This window comes from Eulemur rufifrons, chromosome 15 (genome assembly GCF_041146395.1).
Source record: "Eulemur rufifrons isolate Redbay chromosome 15, OSU_ERuf_1, whole genome shotgun sequence".
Classification (NCBI taxonomy): Eukaryota; Metazoa; Chordata; class Mammalia; order Primates; family Lemuridae; genus Eulemur; species Eulemur rufifrons.
This window is the reverse complement of record NC_090997.1, coordinates 52,740,677-52,760,324: the sequence shown is the minus strand read 5'-3', so window position 1 is coordinate 52,760,324 and position 19,648 is coordinate 52,740,677. Positions and strand designations below refer to the sequence as shown.

The 19,648-nt window shown below is 39.6% G+C and overlaps 1 protein-coding gene across 12 annotated transcripts in view; it reads right to left on the bottom strand.

Moving 5' to 3' along the window:
• KLHL32 (kelch like family member 32) overlaps positions 1-19,648 on the bottom strand; it is a 139,098-nt gene that overhangs the window by 54,298 nt on the left and 65,152 nt on the right. For 10 of the 12 annotated variants that reach the window (XM_069487975.1, XM_069487981.1, XM_069487979.1 and 7 more), the window contains one exon: positions 17,326-17,424. The exons of the other annotated variants lie outside the window; for them this stretch is intronic. In XM_069487975.1, coding sequence (XP_069344076.1) covers positions 17,326-17,424 — 99 coding nt within the window. The remainder of the gene's footprint in view (positions 1-17,325; positions 17,425-19,648) is intronic. 12 annotated transcript variants of the gene reach the window in all.

Here is a 19,648-nt window from a genome sequence, read left to right as displayed (position 1 = left end):
GCTGACAGCTGACTGAAGAGCAGACATTAACTCGGTAAACGCTGGGCGGCGGATGTATCTTAACTATAGTTTCTTATTTCTGTATTCTTGATGCTCCAGTATCTGGGGTCTCACTGACTGGGAAGAAACCACCCCTCCCAGCACTAGCCAATTCCTAGAGATAGCAAATGGCTTTACTCTGAATGACCTCCTCTGTCTGGCACCTACTCTCCAGGAGGCAATATTCCTCTGTCCTGATCATCCCAGGGCCAAATACCAGACAACCAGACCCAGCCCCTCTACCCCAGGGCCCACTGAAACTATTCAACCTAGCCAGCTATAAACCTGCTCGCCCTGCCTTACCCCTTCCTTCCTGCAGAAACCACAATAAAGGCTCCCGCTCACTTTTCCCCTTCACCCCCTCTGCCTCCTTGCCAACCCCGGGGCTTCCTGACGTGGCCCTGCAGCCTGTGCCCTGCTCTTGGGAACTGTGAGTAATAAACTCTCTCTTCTCAATGGCCCATTGTCTCCTGATCTATTGGCCTCACCACAACTCAATAATAATACAACCTACCTCTTAAAACAGGATGGTGGTGGGACTGCAGGGTGAATGCTCCAAACAGAGGAATCAGCACGTGCAAAATTCCTATGGATGAGGAGTCATGTTTCCCATTTGTCTGAACATCCTGTTAATATATACCACAGCCTCCTTCCTCTCCATGCTACCCTCTGTCACATTACTCCATTTATTTGCTGAATTTTAGCACTTACCACCATCTGTAATTGCCTTCTGCATTTATTTGTCTACTTGTTTATAATAGATTTGTCTCCTCTCACCCAGCCCCTACTAAAGAAGTCTTAGGAGAGGAAGGACCTTCCTGTTTTCTTCACTGCTGCATCCTTGGAGCCTAGAACAGTGCCAGGTGCATGGTAGGGGCTCAAGCCAGACTTGCTGAATGAATGAACTACTTCACCTTTTCAACTTCCCTGGCTCAGGTGAAATTGACCACTTCCTCCCTCGGGCTTCTGCCCGGCCCTCTGCAGGTTTCTAGCACATCACTTGACACTGTAAGTGCCTTTTGATTGCAGATCTGTCTCCCTCTATCAAATCTAAGCTCCTTAGTAGCAAGGATTATGTTTTACTCTTCATGTGTCCCTGGTATCCAGTAGGGAGCAGATGCTCAATACATGCGTGTTTAATGAAAGGATGTCCATGAGCTTTTCCTGTTTACTTGTAAGTTAGCAAAACTAGAACAGCCTGTGTCTTTCCAACATGTCCACTCAATTCTGAACCTCGTCCAAATCAAGTCATTTTTCATACCTCATAGGTCTCCCTCACCTTTCCCTTCTCTTTCTGGCCTTCTTACACATACACACAAAGGCAAGGCAGTGGTCATTCAGTTTTCTGAGAGGAAAATTGGTCATAATGACTAGAGTTCAAAGTGTTAATGGATAAGCGGAATATAATCATTCTTCTGTGAGAAAAAAATTTTTCAATCTACCCCAAATTTCTTTTCCAGTTCAAGAAAGAATTAGTTCCTCTATAAATTGGCTGCTCAAATCAAAGTATTTTAATACCTTTCAAATGATGCTTTGTCCTAAACATGAGATTGTCTCAGTTCTCCCATATTCTGTGACTTAAAAATCCAAGTACCCAGGTAGAGGCAGTGGTTTTAAATGGAAATTACAGCTCAGCAACAAGAAACTCTCTTGAGTAAAAGAAAATCTTTCTCTTTTTTTTTTTTTCTAAAAAGGTTTCATTTCTGTCACACTGCTTCTCGCTTGAAATTTAGTTTCTATTCAGAATTATGGTGCATGCATTGTTGTTCTTTGGGGAATATTTTAAAATAGTATTTATTTTCCTTTGGTTTAGGGCTATTTGGTTTCTCCTTTTCCTTCTATTTGTTTCTTATAGTGTGAATGACAAGTTAAATAACAGAAGAAGAGCCATAAAATGTGTCCCCAATATTGCACTAGCTATGGAATAAACACCAGTTTTTCAAGTTCAACAATTCTTAAACTTTCTATATTCTCCAAACTCATCTTTTTGTACAGCCTGTTGCCCTAATTAGATCTTTAAAATGGTTATTCCCCAGATTAACTACTGAATATGGTAGGGAACAGAAAGCATGAAGAAGGCAAATATGATTTTATTTTGGGTTATATTCAAATGTAATTTGCCTGGCAAATTATCCAGTGATTAGGACATGAGTGGAGGAAGTAGGGCAGTTTGAATGCTGTGTTGACCCTGTGGCCCGTCTTGCACTCTTCTCAAACCACGGACAGCAGCAAGAGAATCATGAGTCTCAACCTTTATGATGTCCCTTGATGGATCTCATAGGAGTAGAGTGATTGGCCATTGACTTTGAAGTGTCTCTCCATATCTCAGTTAAGCAGGTGCTAATAATAAATGATCAACATTCATGTAAGTAGTACTTTATTTTATAATTTGAAGTAGATTTAAGCCTATCCCTGGAATAATGTCACTCAGACTCACTTGCATTCTACTACACTTTCTTGAATGGAAGAAAAGCATGTAGCCTTTTGTCTGCAAATCCACTGTACATAACCCACAGCCTAGCTTGTGTATGCCACAGCCAAGAGCTGTGTCTTGTGTTCCAACAGCAACACAAGTTGAGAGTCAATGACCTATATTTCTGAAATGTAGTCTATCTTAATTTTGGCTATACCCATGGCTCCTTGGCTTGTCAGTAACCCCTTGTCTATCCAGCATTGCAATTTAATCACATCCATGGCACAGAAATTGTACAGAACACAGAAAATATTTATTGTCACGTGATTGCATCTACCATAGACTCTTCCTAGTATCTGTCCAAAAACATTTTGCCTCAAATCTAGGAGTTCTTGTTAAACTGACAAGATTCAGAAATCTGAAAGAGATGCTTTGACTTACTATATGCATACCTGTGCTTTAATAACACCTAATGCTCTTATTGCCTGCCTCATCCAGTTCTGAAAATATCACTGACTTGTGAAAGAAAAATAAGCATCAATAACATGTACTATCAGTATAGAAAACTATGACTTAAGTTGAAGAGGGTAAAAGTCTCTCAAGGTTAAAATAAGAGTAATGCCATTTTGATTTCCTGAATTTCCCCTAAGATCACTAAATTGAACAGGATTTCAAATTTTTCTGGTAATAACACTGAACAGGTGGTTATTTTAACAATGATATTTCACTGACGTAATTATAATCTTTCATTTCCAGTTATTAATGCCCTTCACTGAGATACCACCCCTCTTTAAAATGTCACCCAATTATCACCAGTATCACCAGATTATTGTCATACTACAAATAAAGTTGGTCAAGAGACATGGTTTCTATGTATGTAATGGCATACATGAAACTTGAAGTTCTAATATAAAATGGTGACATTATATCACATTTTGAGGATTCTTCTAAATGAAAGGTCACCCTTGATATAAAAGTCAAGAAATAATCTCTTTAAAACCACTCCCAAATCTATTTCAGATACCTTGAGAAACTCAGTCTGCATAAAAACTACTATTAGGTTTGATTTTTAGCAATGTTAACTCAAAGTGAAATTTAAAAAATTGTATCAGTTGCTTATAGAGACCAAATACAAAGTAGGACATGGTAAGTATGAAGCCCTTCACAGACTGAATTGTAAGGCCTCCCACTTCACGTCTCCTGACAGCTACCAAATAAGCTTCCCACCAAGCCATTCATGCATGTAGTCTTTCAGCTATTAAAAATGCTCCTAGCAAATAGTAAAAAACAAACAACAACAACAAAAAAAAAACCAAGAAGTTCTCAGGCACATCTATGACTTCACATGGAAAGAGAAAATGATAGCTTGGTTTTAGATATGACTTCATAATTGGGCAAAACATACAGATCTCCCACACTTAACTGAGAAAAGTGCTTAACTTTAGAAGTGCTTAACTGAGAAAAGTGTTGGATCTGAGCTTAAGAAATTCTCTTGTGATGCTAACTAGGTGTCAGGTTTTCCATACAATTGGTAAATATGGTGGAAAGCCCACCTGGGGTGCCAGATGTGAGGCCTGATTTCCACAGTGAATCTTGGGTCTTTTTACTTACCACATGTGAGATTTTTCTCCCCTTTTCCCAAATGTTGAAAAAGAAGTTTACTTCTCTTAGTATTTAGTGATCATCAAAAAAAAAATATATATATACGTGTCCATACTGTTTACAAAAATATATTGAACATTATCAAGTAGAAATGAATTCCCATAATTTTCCTTTAGACTGTAAGGAGAACTTTGAGATTCTTTGTCAAGAACAATTGTTATTTGTGAAGCATTTAAAGACTTTGTTTGAGTCAATAGACTTTAAAAAGCTTGTAAAAAGGGGAAGTTCTGCAATATAAATGCTCTTCCCCTTCTGGAGGACAACCCAGATGAGATTCCATTTCCTTGGAAAGGCAGGCCACTCCAGCTTCAAGGACTTTTCCCTCTTCTGACTTTTAATTGCACTAGTTACTTCCATCATTTGTTTGACCCTTTTCTCTCCAGCTGTGCATAAAGGTGCAGAGAATACCTTCACTTCTTTTGATCTTCTTCTCTGTCTTCACAAAGTGGCTACTTAGCAAGTTTTGATTGATATATGGTGGGTAGGCAAGAAAAAATATCATACCTTTAAAAATTCAACTTGCATTGCTTTTATTTTTTGTTTGCAATAAAAACATAGATTCTCCTGTTCTTCTAAAATATGTAGTTTTAATATTTTGAAATGTAAATAATTTATCAAATATTTTAATATTTAAATAAGTAAATTAAGGTATATGTCTAGAATGTTAGCTACAGTGGAGATAAATATGGCAGCCTAGAGAGAGAAAAAACAAAAAGCTATTGCCTGAATTTTTCAGAATTGTATGCTATATTTAGGCTACCATTCAATAGCAGGTGCACTGGCATCTTGCTCTTTATGACTCAGAAAATTATAAGTTCAACTGATTGTGCATATTTATTAAGGTTTATAATTTTATATTACCCCTGTCTCCTTCACTGGGTCATAAGTTGCAGGGACAAGGCACTGGTGACATCTTTAGTTTGGAGGCGTAAGAAAAGCACATGATTTGAAGCTATCTGAATGCCTCAGCAAGTGGTTTACCTCTTCAAGTCTAATTTTGTCACCTAAAAATTAGAAAAAGTGACACTACATTTTAGATCTGGGATAAGGATTCCCAAAAATGTATGCAAAGTGCCTTCAACATAGTAGATGCTCAATATACAGTAGTTATCATTATTATTATTCCCTTTTACAAATACTGTTAATAGTGCTTAAACTATAGCTTTGCATAGTTCATAAATTTTATTCACTGATTGGGTAAAGTTAGGAAAACACCAAACATCTAATATGGACTTTGTTTTTTTAAAGTATCAACAAAAGTCATAGTTGTCAGGTAAAATCATTCATTTCTTTTGTATTTGAAAAAATACCTCACCAGAGATAAAAAGAACAGACTGAGACATTCCACTGGACTATAAGCAAGCATGTATTACTATAATATACTCTGGTTCCCAAGCTCTAAGTTACTCATAGCAGAAAAGGCACACAGAGAAATCTAAGGATGGGAGAGCTGCATTTCTTTATGACCTTATTTGAAAGATAAACTCCTTGGGGAAATACAATTTATTCAGATTATCAAGACCCTGCTGTGCAAATCTACAGTCTGGGAGCACACTATGGAGATCAAAAAATATTTACTTTATTCTGTTGGGTATAAAAGCTTTTAATGAATGCATAATTAAGACAAAAAAGAGTATACAGCTTTAGAAATTCCACTGCTGAACCAAGCCATTAATATCCAAGGCACCATACCCAGTTGTGATTCCACCTGTTTCCTATTTTGATTACAACCTAGTTATAAATCGAGGTATTACGAGACTACCCAACCTGGTGCTGCAGGAAAGAATCATACTCCAAGAGCAGAGGAAGCAACATAAAGGGGGCTGGTGGGACTGTGTGGTGAGGGGTTGTCCCTTTGGAACAGGTTGAAACAAACCAACAAATAAAATTCAAACCTTTTAATAACCATGTAGGAAAAAAGTTATCATGTTTATCATGTATGTAAAGGGATCTGTCAGTTTTCTCAATACTACTGGAGAGTTGATAGGATAAAGTCTATTTGTTACGGAAGAAAAAATGAGTAATTCATTGATAATGTAGGCCAGATTACTTGTGATATGATAAAATAATGTAAGCCCAGATATTTTTATATGTATAAATATATAGAGAGGTATAGGTATATTTTGTAAACAAATATGTAAATATGTCTGGACAACTACATGTAACCACATATAAATATGTAAGTGATACAATTTGATTAAACAAAAACAAAGTATTAGCAGCAATTCAAAAAATACAAGAAAAAAACCAAGCATGCTCTAATATTTGGACTCTTGGAAGGCCTATTTAAATATATTTGTGCTGTATAACAGAGGAATACTACAATTAGGTTACTGGTACATTTTCATAATCAATTGTATGCATAATATCTAAGGCTCATGAATAATTTTATATTGTTCCTTGAGAAAGTCTCTAGTAAGCTGGAAATCCAGTAGGGAGGAAGCACAGAAACATAGCCTTCATCAGCAACTATTAATAATAATTCTGGCCCCAGTCACTACGTGCTGCAAAATGCTGTTTCCAAAGTTACTAAAACTGACTCAGCACCTCAGGAGATTACCAATGAATTAGGGACTATATAGGGGAAATTAATGTATATGTTTTTCCTTTAATTGAAGATAGTCCACCTGGGCAAATAGGGTTTTAAAACTAAAATCTCAATAACTACAAACTTTTTTTGAACTATGGGAGGCAAAATAAGTTTAAAAATTTTAAAAAGAATAGCAGAGTATGGAAGTAATTATGATATATTGCTTTATTTGCTCTGGTACACAGAGTGCTGAAAATAAGCCCAAAACTTCAGACTTTAAATCATCCTCAACATGTCAATCATAACTTAATAAAGTAGTTTTTTTAAAAAAAAAAATCCCTCAGTTATCTACATAGATTTGTCTTAATCATTGTTAAAAATAAGAGTGAAGATTGGAGGGATAGATATTTGGTTTCAGATCTGCATTGTTTTGGCTTTTTATATTTTGGATGCTAATAAGGATACATGATATCAACATTTTTAGACGTATAAACTAGGACCAGGTCAAATTTATCTAAATGTCATAACACTTTCAAAATTTGAACGCCAGTGATTTAAGAGTCACGTACCTGATGAAAAGCAGTTTGGCAACAGTGTCTAGGGTAGGAGTGCTCAACCAGTGCTTGCCAGTACAGACATCAGCCTTCCATGGAAACTTGTTAGAATACAGATTCTCAGGCCCTCCCCAGACCTCCTGAATCAGAAACTCTGGGGTAGGGCCCAGTAGTTTGTTTTAACCAGCCATTCAGGTGATTTTCTTTGCATGGTCAAGTTTAAGAACCACTGATTGGAGTATGCATTTGTGTGAAGAAAGCAATGACTCTATCCTGCATAAATACATTCTTGCAGCAAAGAAATCGTGTGACGCCAGCCTCTCATCCCTGCCTTTGGCGTAGGCAACCATTACACTGAATGTGTGGGGCTGAGGCCAGGGTACCTGGAGCTGAGTTCATGACACAGACAGGCATTCATTTCCTATAGCCTGTAGCATGTGCCCCTGGATGTGTAGTGGGAAGAAGGTTGGTGGCCTGCTCCAAAGGATACTTGTGAGACAGTGAGAAAGGGGTGGGGGAGAAGTCTGGGAAGGAAAGCCAGAATTGAATAGCATTTGCCCAGTAAGGAATAACTTACGTTTTGTTTTTTTAAACAAATGCACTGTTTTTGTTTCTCTTAGTCCGGAAGCATAGGACACCATACAACTTTATAATAAAAAGTTCTATCATAGAGAGCTCTCATGGTGCATGCAGAAGGAATTTAAGCAAACAAGCACCTACTGTGCACTAGAACTAGAGATGAAAGACTTTTCCAGTTATTTCTTGGATTCTATATATGAGGATAGGGCAAGACATTTTATTTACAAGAAGGACAGAAGAAATAATAAAACAAAACTTCCTATCTACTAAGTGTCAATACCATGTAATGTGTTGCTTTTGTCAAAGCATTGCCTTTATTATTTATTAAAGTAAAATTCCAGTATGATGTTTCCACATTTCAGAGGCAGGGAGAAAGTGATGGTTCATTTAATTATTTGTGACTTTTTAAAACAATGTATGCATTCCTATAGATTCAGAGAGATATGGCTGAGAGGAAAAAAAAAATACCTTCTATAGAATGGTGATTATTCCCCCAATTTCAGGAAGAGACTTGTCCAGTATGTTGTTGATTTGAAGAAGGTAGAAAAGTTGCTGAAATTCCCAGAAATGAGGAAAGAGGAGCCAGGGGTTGGGTAGGAGGATAACTGGACTTAATAGAGGAATTCACAAGTGAAGCATTGCATTATATTGGCTCTGGTTTCTAGGGCACCCACCGGTGTAGGACATTGTGTTGTAGGATAGCAGTCCCCAACATTTTTGGCACCAGGGACTGGTTTCATGGAAGACAATTTTTCTTCTCTTTGTATGAAGCCTCCTTTTCTATGGATTCATTTTAACTCGTGTTGTCACCTTTTGAATTCCTATTTCACCTTCAAGTGCGTGGCTCACATGTTATCTCCTCTTCCAGAGTTGCCTGTTCAAACCACCCAATTGGACGGCAAGTGCCGGGGAGCGGCTGTAAATACAGATGAAGCTTCGCTTGCTTGCCTGACACTCACTCCCGCTGCAAGGCCCAGTTGTAACAGGCCACAGACCTGTACCAGTCCACAGCCCGGGGGTTAGGGACCGCAGCTGTAGGATACTTTGCATGCACTATCTCACTGAATCCTTCAGCACCCTTAAGAGGTAGATTGCACATAGGGTACCATGTCTGTATTTCACAAACGAGGAGTCGGGGCTAAAGGCGTTAAGTAACTTGCCCAAGGTCACATAACTTTGGGATATGAACTTACACCCTGGGAAGACAGATAAGTAAATCAATATGGTATGATCAGCCTCCCAGAGGATTGCCCATAATTGAGGAGGAGGGAAATCTAACTCCAACGGGGTGAATGGAACAGGCAACTCTGGAAGAAGTGATAACACGTGAGCCAAGCACTTGAAGGTGAAATAGGAATTCAGAAGATGACAAAGTGAGTTAAAAAGAATCCACAGAAAAGGAGGCTCCATACAAAGTTTTTTTAGGTATAGAAAAACGCACGAAGTTCACAATGACTATGGCAAAGCACGTGGGTAGTAAATGGTTTTTTAAAAAGGCTCAGGAGATAACAAGTTCATAACAACGACAGGCCCTGTGTGCCAAATTAAGAGGAATGAGAACCTTATCCTGAAGGCTATGGTGAACCACTGAATAATTAATGATTTTAAGCAAAAGTGTGACATGATCAGGTTGTTATTTTTTTTAAGTCAATCAAACAGAATTTTTCATGGATTTTTAAGAAATTTTCAAAATCAATCAAACAGAATTTTGGAGGAGGTACTGGTGTGGGGCCAGAATGAAGTCAGCTTCATCGGTTAGCAGGAAGTTTCTCCAGTCCAGGAAATAAGCAATGAGGATCGGAATTAAGACAGTGGTAATGGAAAGAGAGAGAATGACAGAGATTTTAAAAGTCAAAGGAGTTGAAAGGCCTTGGTGTCAGTGTATGTGGGGCACAAGGAGATGGGAGATTCTGGGATGGCTCCTGGTTGTCTGGTTTGGGTTCACCTGCAGGAGGTCGTGTGCCCGAGGAATATCCAAGAGGAAGTGCAGACTAGGCAGCTGGCTTGGAGACGACAAGACAAGGTGTCCTTGGGGTACAGGAAGAACAGGGTACATTATGGAGACAAGAAAGAGAAAGGACAGGGTTAGAAAACTGCAACCAGGAAATGGGAAGCTAGCTTGGATTTAAGGGGAAAAATTGTTTTGTGGGTCAAATAAATTAAATGGTGTAATATTGATTAGCATTAGACTACAGACAGGGAGTCCAGTTGGGTTATTGCAGGAAAGTCCAGGAAAAATAATCCAGACCTGAATGATGACGATGATGAAGGCAGCATCCTGGAGAACTATTTAAAAGGTTAAGTCAATAAAATTTAGTAGAATTCATAAGGTCACCGAGGAGTGTAAGATCATACCAAGGTTTCTGGCTTGGTGACTGAAAGATGATTCATGAAAGAGAGTGATAGTGAGCAGAAGAGAACACCCGCACAGAGCCTCCGAGTCCCGAAGGGCAGTCGAGGAGCTAATGGCAGAAGAGCTTGTAAAGCAACCGAAAAAGAGTAGGAAGAAAACTAGGAGAGAGTCCTGGGAAAGAGAGGTGCAGGAGAGAACAGAACTGCCCACGTCAAAATGCTGTAGAGGGATCACATTAAGATACCACAAAAGGGGGTAGGCATGGTGGCTCATGCCTATAATCCCAGAAATTTGGGAAACCAAGGCTGGAGGATTGCTTGAGGCCAGGAATTTGAGAACAGACTGGGCAACACAGCAAGACCCTGTCTCTACAAAATATTTTTAAAAAATTAGCCAGGCACAGTGGTACATGCCTGCAGTCCCAGCCACTCAGGAGATTGAGGTGGGAGGATCGCATGAGCCCAAGAGTTTGAAACTAGCTAGAGTAACATATTGAGACCCTGCCTCTACAAAAAAATTTTTAAAAATTAGCAGTTGTAGTGGTGTGCATCTGTAGTCTCAGCTACTCAGGAGGCTGAGGCAGGAGGATCGCTTGAGCCCAGGAGTTTGAGGCTACAGTGAGCTATGATCACGCTACTACACTCCAGCCTAGGTGACAGAGGAAGACTCTATCTAAAAACAAAAGACCCACTGCCTTTTTGACAATTAGGAGGCTTTGATGACCTTTGTTGGAAAAGGTTTTGAGGAGTAATGAAGTGAGACGACTGAGTTCAATGGGGCTAAAGAATAACTAGAAGACAAGGAAGTACAGACACTGGGCACAGTTTGGTAGTGAAGGGAAGGAGAGAATGGGGTGATAAGAGATGAAGAAAAGTTTCTCCCACCTTATTGATCCAATTTATAAACTGAAAGGAAAGTGCCAGTGGAGTAGGAGAGATGAAAACCACAGGAAACACGGGAGGTAACCAATGCAATGAGGAGCCAGAAAGGTGGTTTAGCTTCAGAGAACAGGGCAGACAATTTGCCATGAGTAGAAATAGTTACAGGTGGAAGGTGAGTGGGAGGATGATTATCTCAAATAAAACATAGATTTTTTAACCTAATTTCCAAGTGTTAATAATGGAATTAAGGAGAATAATGTTTGTTTGTTTTGTTTATTGATTCCAAAGCATTCCAGGGTTTTAGTAAAACACTGGAAACACTTTATTTTTAAGAAGAAAAATATATGCTGAAAGTAATTCAAAATTGCCCAACTAACAACAGTTAGCTTAGAAGTGAAATTACTAACATTAGAAAAATCTTTCAAGATAATCTTTCCCCTCTTGAAAAAAATCCCAAAGAAAATACAGTCAACCCTAGATTACCCACACAACAAATTAAAATGCCAAAATGACTTCCCAGGCCAGCCAGTGTGCCTCTGGGCTGTGGCTTACTGACATCCTTCAGTGTGGGCTTGGGGAATAAAAGCCAACATAATAGCATATGAAAAAATTAATTGGGACCCTAAAATGGCTACTAAAGATCTTATGATACATTTCAGAGCCAACTCTGAATGGTATTTGGCAAATATACTATTCTGGATTACCCATGCCAGATAGCAAATACTCTTGATTACAACAAATAACTAGTAGTTGGCTATGCTTTAATAGGTCTGATACATTTCCACTCTTTTTGATCATTTTTGCTGATTAAAAATAATCCAAAAGATTAAACCATTTGTAATACATTTTCCAAACTTTGTACTTTAACTTTCTCCAAACATAAAAGTACCTCCTCTAGTGAACTATGGAATGGCACTCAGTTAGTGCATTTGATTATGAGTATATTAAATATATATGTTGGTATAATCATTTGTCTTCTCTAACGTGCACACAAAAAAAATGGCTCAGTATTGGAGAAAAACGAGCATGAGTTATAACTTCTCAACCTTGAGGATAAATTATCCTATTCAGAACAGCCACGATATATTATGTATTTAGGCAATACTGTTAATTTAATAATTAAAATTATAATAATACATTGTTTAGAAGAGATAACCTCCTATAAGTCATTGTAGTATTAGTTAAAAAATGATAATCTATGATAATACTATAAAATCCATAAGCTCCTCAGTGTCAAACTTAATCCCCATAGACAGTATTTTCAACTTAAAAAAATATTCAATGGGTAAAACTAATGGAAGGCTGGTAATATATTTTTCTTGCCATAATATAAAATTTCAGTATTTCAAAAGCAGAGAAAAATTAGTAAATGGAGGTATCTTTCCATCCCTCAATACACACTGAACTCCCACAATGTGAAGGAAGGGAGGGGTGAGGTATAAATTGGTACAAGGAATGACCGGGCCCTCCAGAGCCCCTCGGTGTAGCTGGGAGTGGTATAAGATGTTTTCCAACCATATTAAATTATGTGCAGAATGATGCAAAGGCACCACTCGGATACTTTCAGCCCCGGTGAAGGTATTTCAAGGATCCAGTGCTTCTCAAAGTTGAAAGCAGAAAAAATGTTTTCTTGCTAAAATCCCCATTTGTGCAAAAAACCAAAAAACAAACAAAAAAAATTTCCCAGAATTCTCCCTGACCCCCTCCTGAGGGAATACAGTTCTTTAAACCTTTGTACCGTCACTGGAGAGAGATGATGTCTAATTCTCACGGTAGCCCATTTAGTGTAAAACCTAAGGAAGACAAGGGATGCTGAAGAAACACCAGTCACGGAGGAGATTTAGGGCAGGGGGCCGCCTCCTCCCGCCCGTTTTCTCTACGTGCCTTCTTGGCTTCTGAATGTTGAATAGTAAGAATTTGGGCTTTGCTTTACTGGACGATCCACCTGTGCACGCCATAAACAGAACACCACCTTCAATCTGGGGAAATGATCTTTCAAGCTTGTAAAAGCAGAAAACAAAACCAGTGGAACAAACCCCCCTCTCTGTTTCCCGTACAGTGATAAAATGCTATAGCCCTTGCGTCCCTTTCCTCTCACATCCCAGCAGTCTCCTCTTGCAGGTCACGTCTTCCACATAAAAGTGCTAAACTAATGCCGCTTAATGACAAATTAATGTCCATGAATAAAAAATACACCTCTAATAGCATAGAGTAATTTGCCATTACAATATCATCATTGGACATGCCCCTGGTTTAATACGATGTATTTAATTCATAACCTAATGAGTGATATATAAAAAGAGGGAGATGAACCCTGCAATTACATTTATGTGAGTCTGTCACCTTATTTGTAAAACCTTAGAGTCATTTACATTCAAATTAGAACAAATGAGTGATTTCACAAAGTGTGCTGATAAATGACCACAGCAGCCCAAGACAAAACTGTATTTCCTGTGAACACATTAACAGTTTCCTATTATTTGTTAAAAATTACAATGCATATTGCCCAGTGTGGTGTGAATAATGACTTTTTTACTGATTAGGTCAGAAGAGTAATATGTAGCAAAATAAATAATTTTTCTTCTCATTTTTTCTGATTTTTGCTTTAAATTAACTACTGAATTCTGGTGGACTCACACTGCCACCTGCTGTCTAGGAACAGACACTAGACATATATTCCTATCAAAGGGAGTTCATGTGCTCACTACTTTGGTGGTTTGATACAAAAAGTCTATGTGATGGCTCTTTTTTCTCAATACGTTTAAATTGCATATCATTATAAAGACTGTGATCCTTAGCAAACAGAAAGAACACTTGTTAATCAAACCATAGGATATATTATTTGGGGGTGGTGGTATAAAATGTACAAACTTTGGTTTGTATGTTTGTTGGAAAACTAACTATAAAAAAAGACATCTTCAGCAAAGCATCTGGCCACTAATGCACCACTTTTAGGGGATTAAACACAAAGTCCAGTTACCAATACCCCTGATCTTATGGCATTGTGCATCAACAGAGAACAGGCATAGGGTGCGTGGGAGGGGTGAGTGTGTGTGATGTTTTCCCCATCCCTGCCCCTTGGTACAATTTAAAGGGGACTGAAAGGCTCCGCCTGCCACCAGGGATCTCCACTACCTAGTCTTCTCCCAAATGGCAAGTCCCAATGTGAAAAGTCTACCTCAGGCTCCAGAACAAAGCGGACCAGGAAACGCATAATGGCAGGAGATAAGGCTGGGGAGGAGGAGGCCTGGCCTTGGAGATGAAGAGATTAAGCTAAGGACTTTTTTAGGTGAATGATCATCACAGGAGCTAACAGAAGTTTCCAAACCAGATCAACATCCTAGCTCTGAATTTAAGTTTCTCCATCCATAAAACGAAAACAACACCCACCTGCTTTAAGGGGTGACTTAGCAGAGTGGCAATGGAAGTCCTTGCAAAACACTCAGCATTGACAGGCCCTCAATATATGCTGGTTCACTTCCCTGGGAAAGACAGTGATGCTCTGGGAGCTGAAGTTTGGCATGGATTGAAGCTAGAAACAAGCAGACAGCTAAGAGGATGTTCATTATAAGCTATAAGCAAGAATGGTGAGAGCCTAAAGACAGGCAAGACCTCCTACCTCCCATCAATTGGCATCATGTTCATTGTCTGTTCTGCCTTTTTCTCCCACAAACATGCTTTGAGAACCTGTGTGAAGGCCTCACAGCCAACAGGGCTAATTCAATAGCTGTCCTCACTGACACAGAGGGGCACTGCTCCTGCAGCTTGGGGTCCCTGCCCTCAGAAGCCAGCCAGAGGAAAAGTGAGAGAAAGGAGCCCACACAGTGGCCTCAAGGTGTCCCTTTCCTTTTCTGGGAGCAGGGGCAGCCATCTACACGTGTTCAGGGCATCTTCAGGCTGAGGCAGTAGCTGATGTCCGGGGAGGCTCAGGGAGCTTCCACAAACGGTTATCTCTGGACGTGCTTTACAGCGAGCAGTGGCATTAGTGACAACAGGTATCAGAGCAGAGTCCACCTTTCACTCCTCTGGCAGAGAACCCAAAGAAATGATGGCAATTTAAGAACAACAAAACAATACCTGACATCTTAGTGAGGAGAATGGCTTCAAAAACTTCTAGTTGACAAAGTACCACCTAAGGATGGAGAATATATTAGCACCGATTGACAGGCCCAGTCTCTAGGTACATCGTGAACATTGGAAATTTTTCACTTAAAAATTATTTTTATATACTCGATAAAATGGTCTCATATGAAATTAAAAATCATTTGAGCAATATTGCCAAAAAATAGCAAATAGGTGTAGCTATAAGATTGTGTCAAAATATAAAAGAAGACTAAGCCAAGTCTGTGATTTTGGTAGTCATATAGTCAAAGTTTCCTCCTACAAGTTTGATATCTTACAACAATCACAGATAAAAAGGAAAAGTAAAGTTACACAAGAGAATAAAATGAAAACATATTTGTGAAAAGACAGTGAAAGTCGCAACCACTATTCAAGAAGCATGAATAATAACTGTTTACAAAACATGTCTGTATGTGAGCTACACTTTTACCTCAGCAAAATAATGAAATGCAAGAGTTAAATTCCAAATTGCACAAGTCACTTAGTATCTCAACAAATTCATCTGATAGGACAGGAGAAAATATCCATGTACTTTTGATGTTCATCTGGGACTCTCATTTATAGAAAATTATAGGTATAGGTATACACACATACACACGTACATACATACCATTTGTAATATGCATTATGGTAACTAACACTATAACCAAATTTGTATCCATGTGCATCACTGATTATTACCTGTCATAGAGAAAGTGAATCAGGTGATGATGTGTAAAGCTCAAGTTGCAATATTTGATGTAGAAATGTCAAACAAAAGTAATTTCAATTTCACAAGTCAAACACATACTTTTGAAGTCTTATAACCTTTCTATGTGATTCCCATTTGCTACTGGCAGAAAGGGATTAAAAACAGCTTTCCCATACCACCTAACAATATTGAAGGGAAAAGAAAGGAAAATAAGATAAAAATAGTTGAACATTTGCTGTTAGATTAAATGTGCTGAGATAATGATAAAAACTTCATATGCTGTATTTGAACTGCTCCTTCGGTGAACGTAGCTGACATTCCTCACACTGTCTTGCTGGGAGGCACTGGGTCCTACTTCCCAGGGTTGCTAGGAAGATTAAATAAGATGCTACATGAGAAAGAGCTCTGTAAACTACCTAATGGGTAACACAAGTCAATGATAAGGAAATATTTAAAATTAGAGAAAATAATTAGAAAGGAAAATAAAGTAATTGGGCATGAAAACAAAATTGTTCTGCTCACTAATATCATGTCATATACACAAAGGTAGTAGAATTAAATTGTGTGGATTTATTATTTCTTAAAATTAATTATCACTGTTGTTACAATACTGTAATATATGCAAATGAAAGTGACACCAGTGGGGGAAATGGGAGGAACATAAAATTGGAAATTAGTTCTTAACTCTGTAAAGTCAAAGAGCCTCACAGCCACTCTATCTGCCTAGGATGCCCCATCTCTTCCGACCTAGCAAAGAGTTTTCCTCCAAGAAGAAAAATAGTCTTTGGCATCAGAAAGGCCTACCACTCACCAGCCATATTGCCTCAGACAAGCTGGATGCATTTCGAGTCTCTGCTTTTTCATCTATAAAAGTGTGCAAAGTTGTGAAGACTGAACATGACACATCTGTGAATACAGAGTCATTGCTTGCTGTACAGGAATTTTCTCTCCCTCCCTCTCACGGAGCTTTTCCTGACCAGACGGCAAATCAGAGGAAAAAAGTACAGATCACTCATCCCCTCTCCAGCATTTACTGCCTGGGAAGTTCACGTGGTCATTAATCATATATGACTTTGTGATATATCAGCTACTGTTACTGAAACCTTCAACAACTATTGAACTTATCTTGCATTTCTGGTTACTTCTGAAACCAGACAACATTGTTTCAGACCAGGACCCTGTCCAGTGTCATCTCTTCAGGACCCTGTAAGGGAACCCTTTGTGTGGCTGTTGAGTTATTCTGCTGCCCCAGGGCAGTAGGGACCTGGGGTGGGCAGGGAAAATGGAGGAAACCACCCACTTCTGTGATAGGACACAAGAGCTGCGGCTGCCCTCCGAGGAGCCTCTCAGCTTGCCTCCTGGAGAAATTCTACCAGAGGCTACAACTGCACCCCACAGCCCCCATTTTACCTGCCATTCAGCTCCAGTTGGTGGGGGACACCTTATGAGCGCAGGGGAAAGGAATGTGTAGAGCATATTAGCAGGATGCAAGCTCACATACCTGGATGAGATAGTGGGAACATAAATTGAGAAGCTCCAACAGCTGTAGGTGACTGCCAGCTGCTAACACATCCTGGATCACGCCTGGCTCCAACAGAATCTGTTTTGTTTTTAACAAAAAGAAAATTGTCAGTTAAATTTAAAAATTAATATAGTATTGCATAATATGTAAATATACCATACTATATTTAAATTGCTGCTTTACATATTCTATCTGGATTAATACTGCTCCTGATGATGGAATTCAGTTCTTCTCTTTCTATTCTGATTAATGAGCTGTGGTCCTCACTCTCAGCTGAGTTTTCTCCTTACTGCATGGGCTGATATTCATTTCCTATGTGTAAAGCTCTGCATTTAACCACTTAGTTTTTTAGGACGATATGGACATTTTCAAAGAACAATGTAACCTTCTTGAAATTCAGTTTGTGATGTAATGTTATAAAATATAAAAGAATGGAATTTTAGTTTTTCAAAGTATATTTCAGAATTTTGCTGTTCAGTGGATCACAGAACCAGTATGGTTCACAGGTATCTTAGGAAAAGGGGCTATGTTTCTCCTTGCCATATGTGACCAGAGGTGGAGATGATTCCATTTTACATCTAAGTCTTGTAACAGTAAACTTCAACCACAAACTCATTTTCCTCTTTCTCAGTCTCAGACTTTCTCATCCTTTCTATTTAAAATAAAGGATTTACAAATAGCATTTGCAGAACAAAGACATCACAGAGAAGAAAAACCTTCCAAGTATCCTGGTGATACCAACTCTTCACTCTTTTCAGTTAAGTCTGCAGCCAGCTCCTGCGCAGCTGAACAGAGCTGGAGAAAGACATACAACTGTGCTGACGAAATTCATGTTACATGCATGACTGCCAAGTGCATGGAGGCCTTGAGTGCCGCCCCAGTCATCCATCCTAATCCATGTCCCCAGCCCAGTGGTTCCTAAAGTCTGGTCTCTGGACCAGCAGCATCAGCATCACCTGGGAACTCGTGAAAACTGCAAACTCTTGCGTACCTCCCCAGACCTACCACATCCAGAAACTGTCAGGGTGAAGCTGCTGATGTTTTAACAAGGACAGGGAGGCACGAGCACAGTTGTAATCAAGTCGCCATTCCACTCTACTACTGCACCACGTTCCTTCCTCCTCAAGCCTCCAACTCCTCCTCTGCCTCATTTTCCCCTCACTCTCTTCCAAAGGCTCCCACCACCAAATTCACCAACCTGCCTACCTGGATCGGTTTCAGTGCATTTTGCTTTCCCCAACACTCCACCTGTGCACTTGATCCCAACCCCCTCAGCCCGCCATCGGCCCCTATTATTCCTGCATCCTTATGTGTGTTCTTTCTCCTGGACGGCAATTCCCGACAGCATACAAACATGCCATCATAGCTCTTAAGAAACAGACATGCCCTCCCTGGACACCATGGCTCCCTCTAGCTCCTCCATGTTCCCCTCCACAACAAACCTCCTCAGGAAAGGTGTCTATACACACTGCTGCCATTGGCCCCACTCTGCTCTCTTGTGCACCCACTCCTGTTGAGTTCTGTTCCCACTATTCTGCTAAAAATGCTCTTGTCAAGGTCACCAGTGACTTTCACGTGTCCAAATCCAATGGCCATTTCTCAATATATTCAATCTGACTCAAGCCAGCCGCAGTTGGCAAAGTCATTGTGCTCCTTCTTGGAACGATTGCTTTCTTTGCCTCTGGGACCACACTCGTTGACTTTCTTCTGCTTCACTGACCATTCTCTCCCCATCTCCTTCCCAGCCTCGAAGCTCTGGAGATGCCCAGAGCTCAGTCCTCGGACTTCCTCTCCCCTCTCTCTACTCACTCCATGGATGGTCTCATGTAATCCCATGACTTTAAAACCACATGCAGTTGACCCTTGAACAACATGGGTTTGAACTATGCAGGTGCACTTAAACGCAGATTTTTTTTTCAACCAAACTCAGATAAAAAATATAGTATTTTGGGATATGAAACCCACATATATGGAGGGCCAACTTTTCTCATATGTGGGCTCTGCAGGACTGATTGCAGAACTTGAGTATGCTTGGATTTTGGTATACCTGGGGGTCCTGGAACCAATCCCCTGTACAGTGAGGGATGACTATATATGCTGATGACACTAGAATTTGTTCTTCCTGCCCCAACCTCATCCCTTGAACTCCAGACTCTCGTATCCAACTGCCTGTGCAGCATCACAACTTGGATGTCTAATGAGCAGCTCAAACTGAACATGCCCCAAACTGAACTCCTGACCCTCCCTTCCATCACCACCAAACCTCCTCCTATCCCAATCCTACCATCTCAGATAGTAAGAT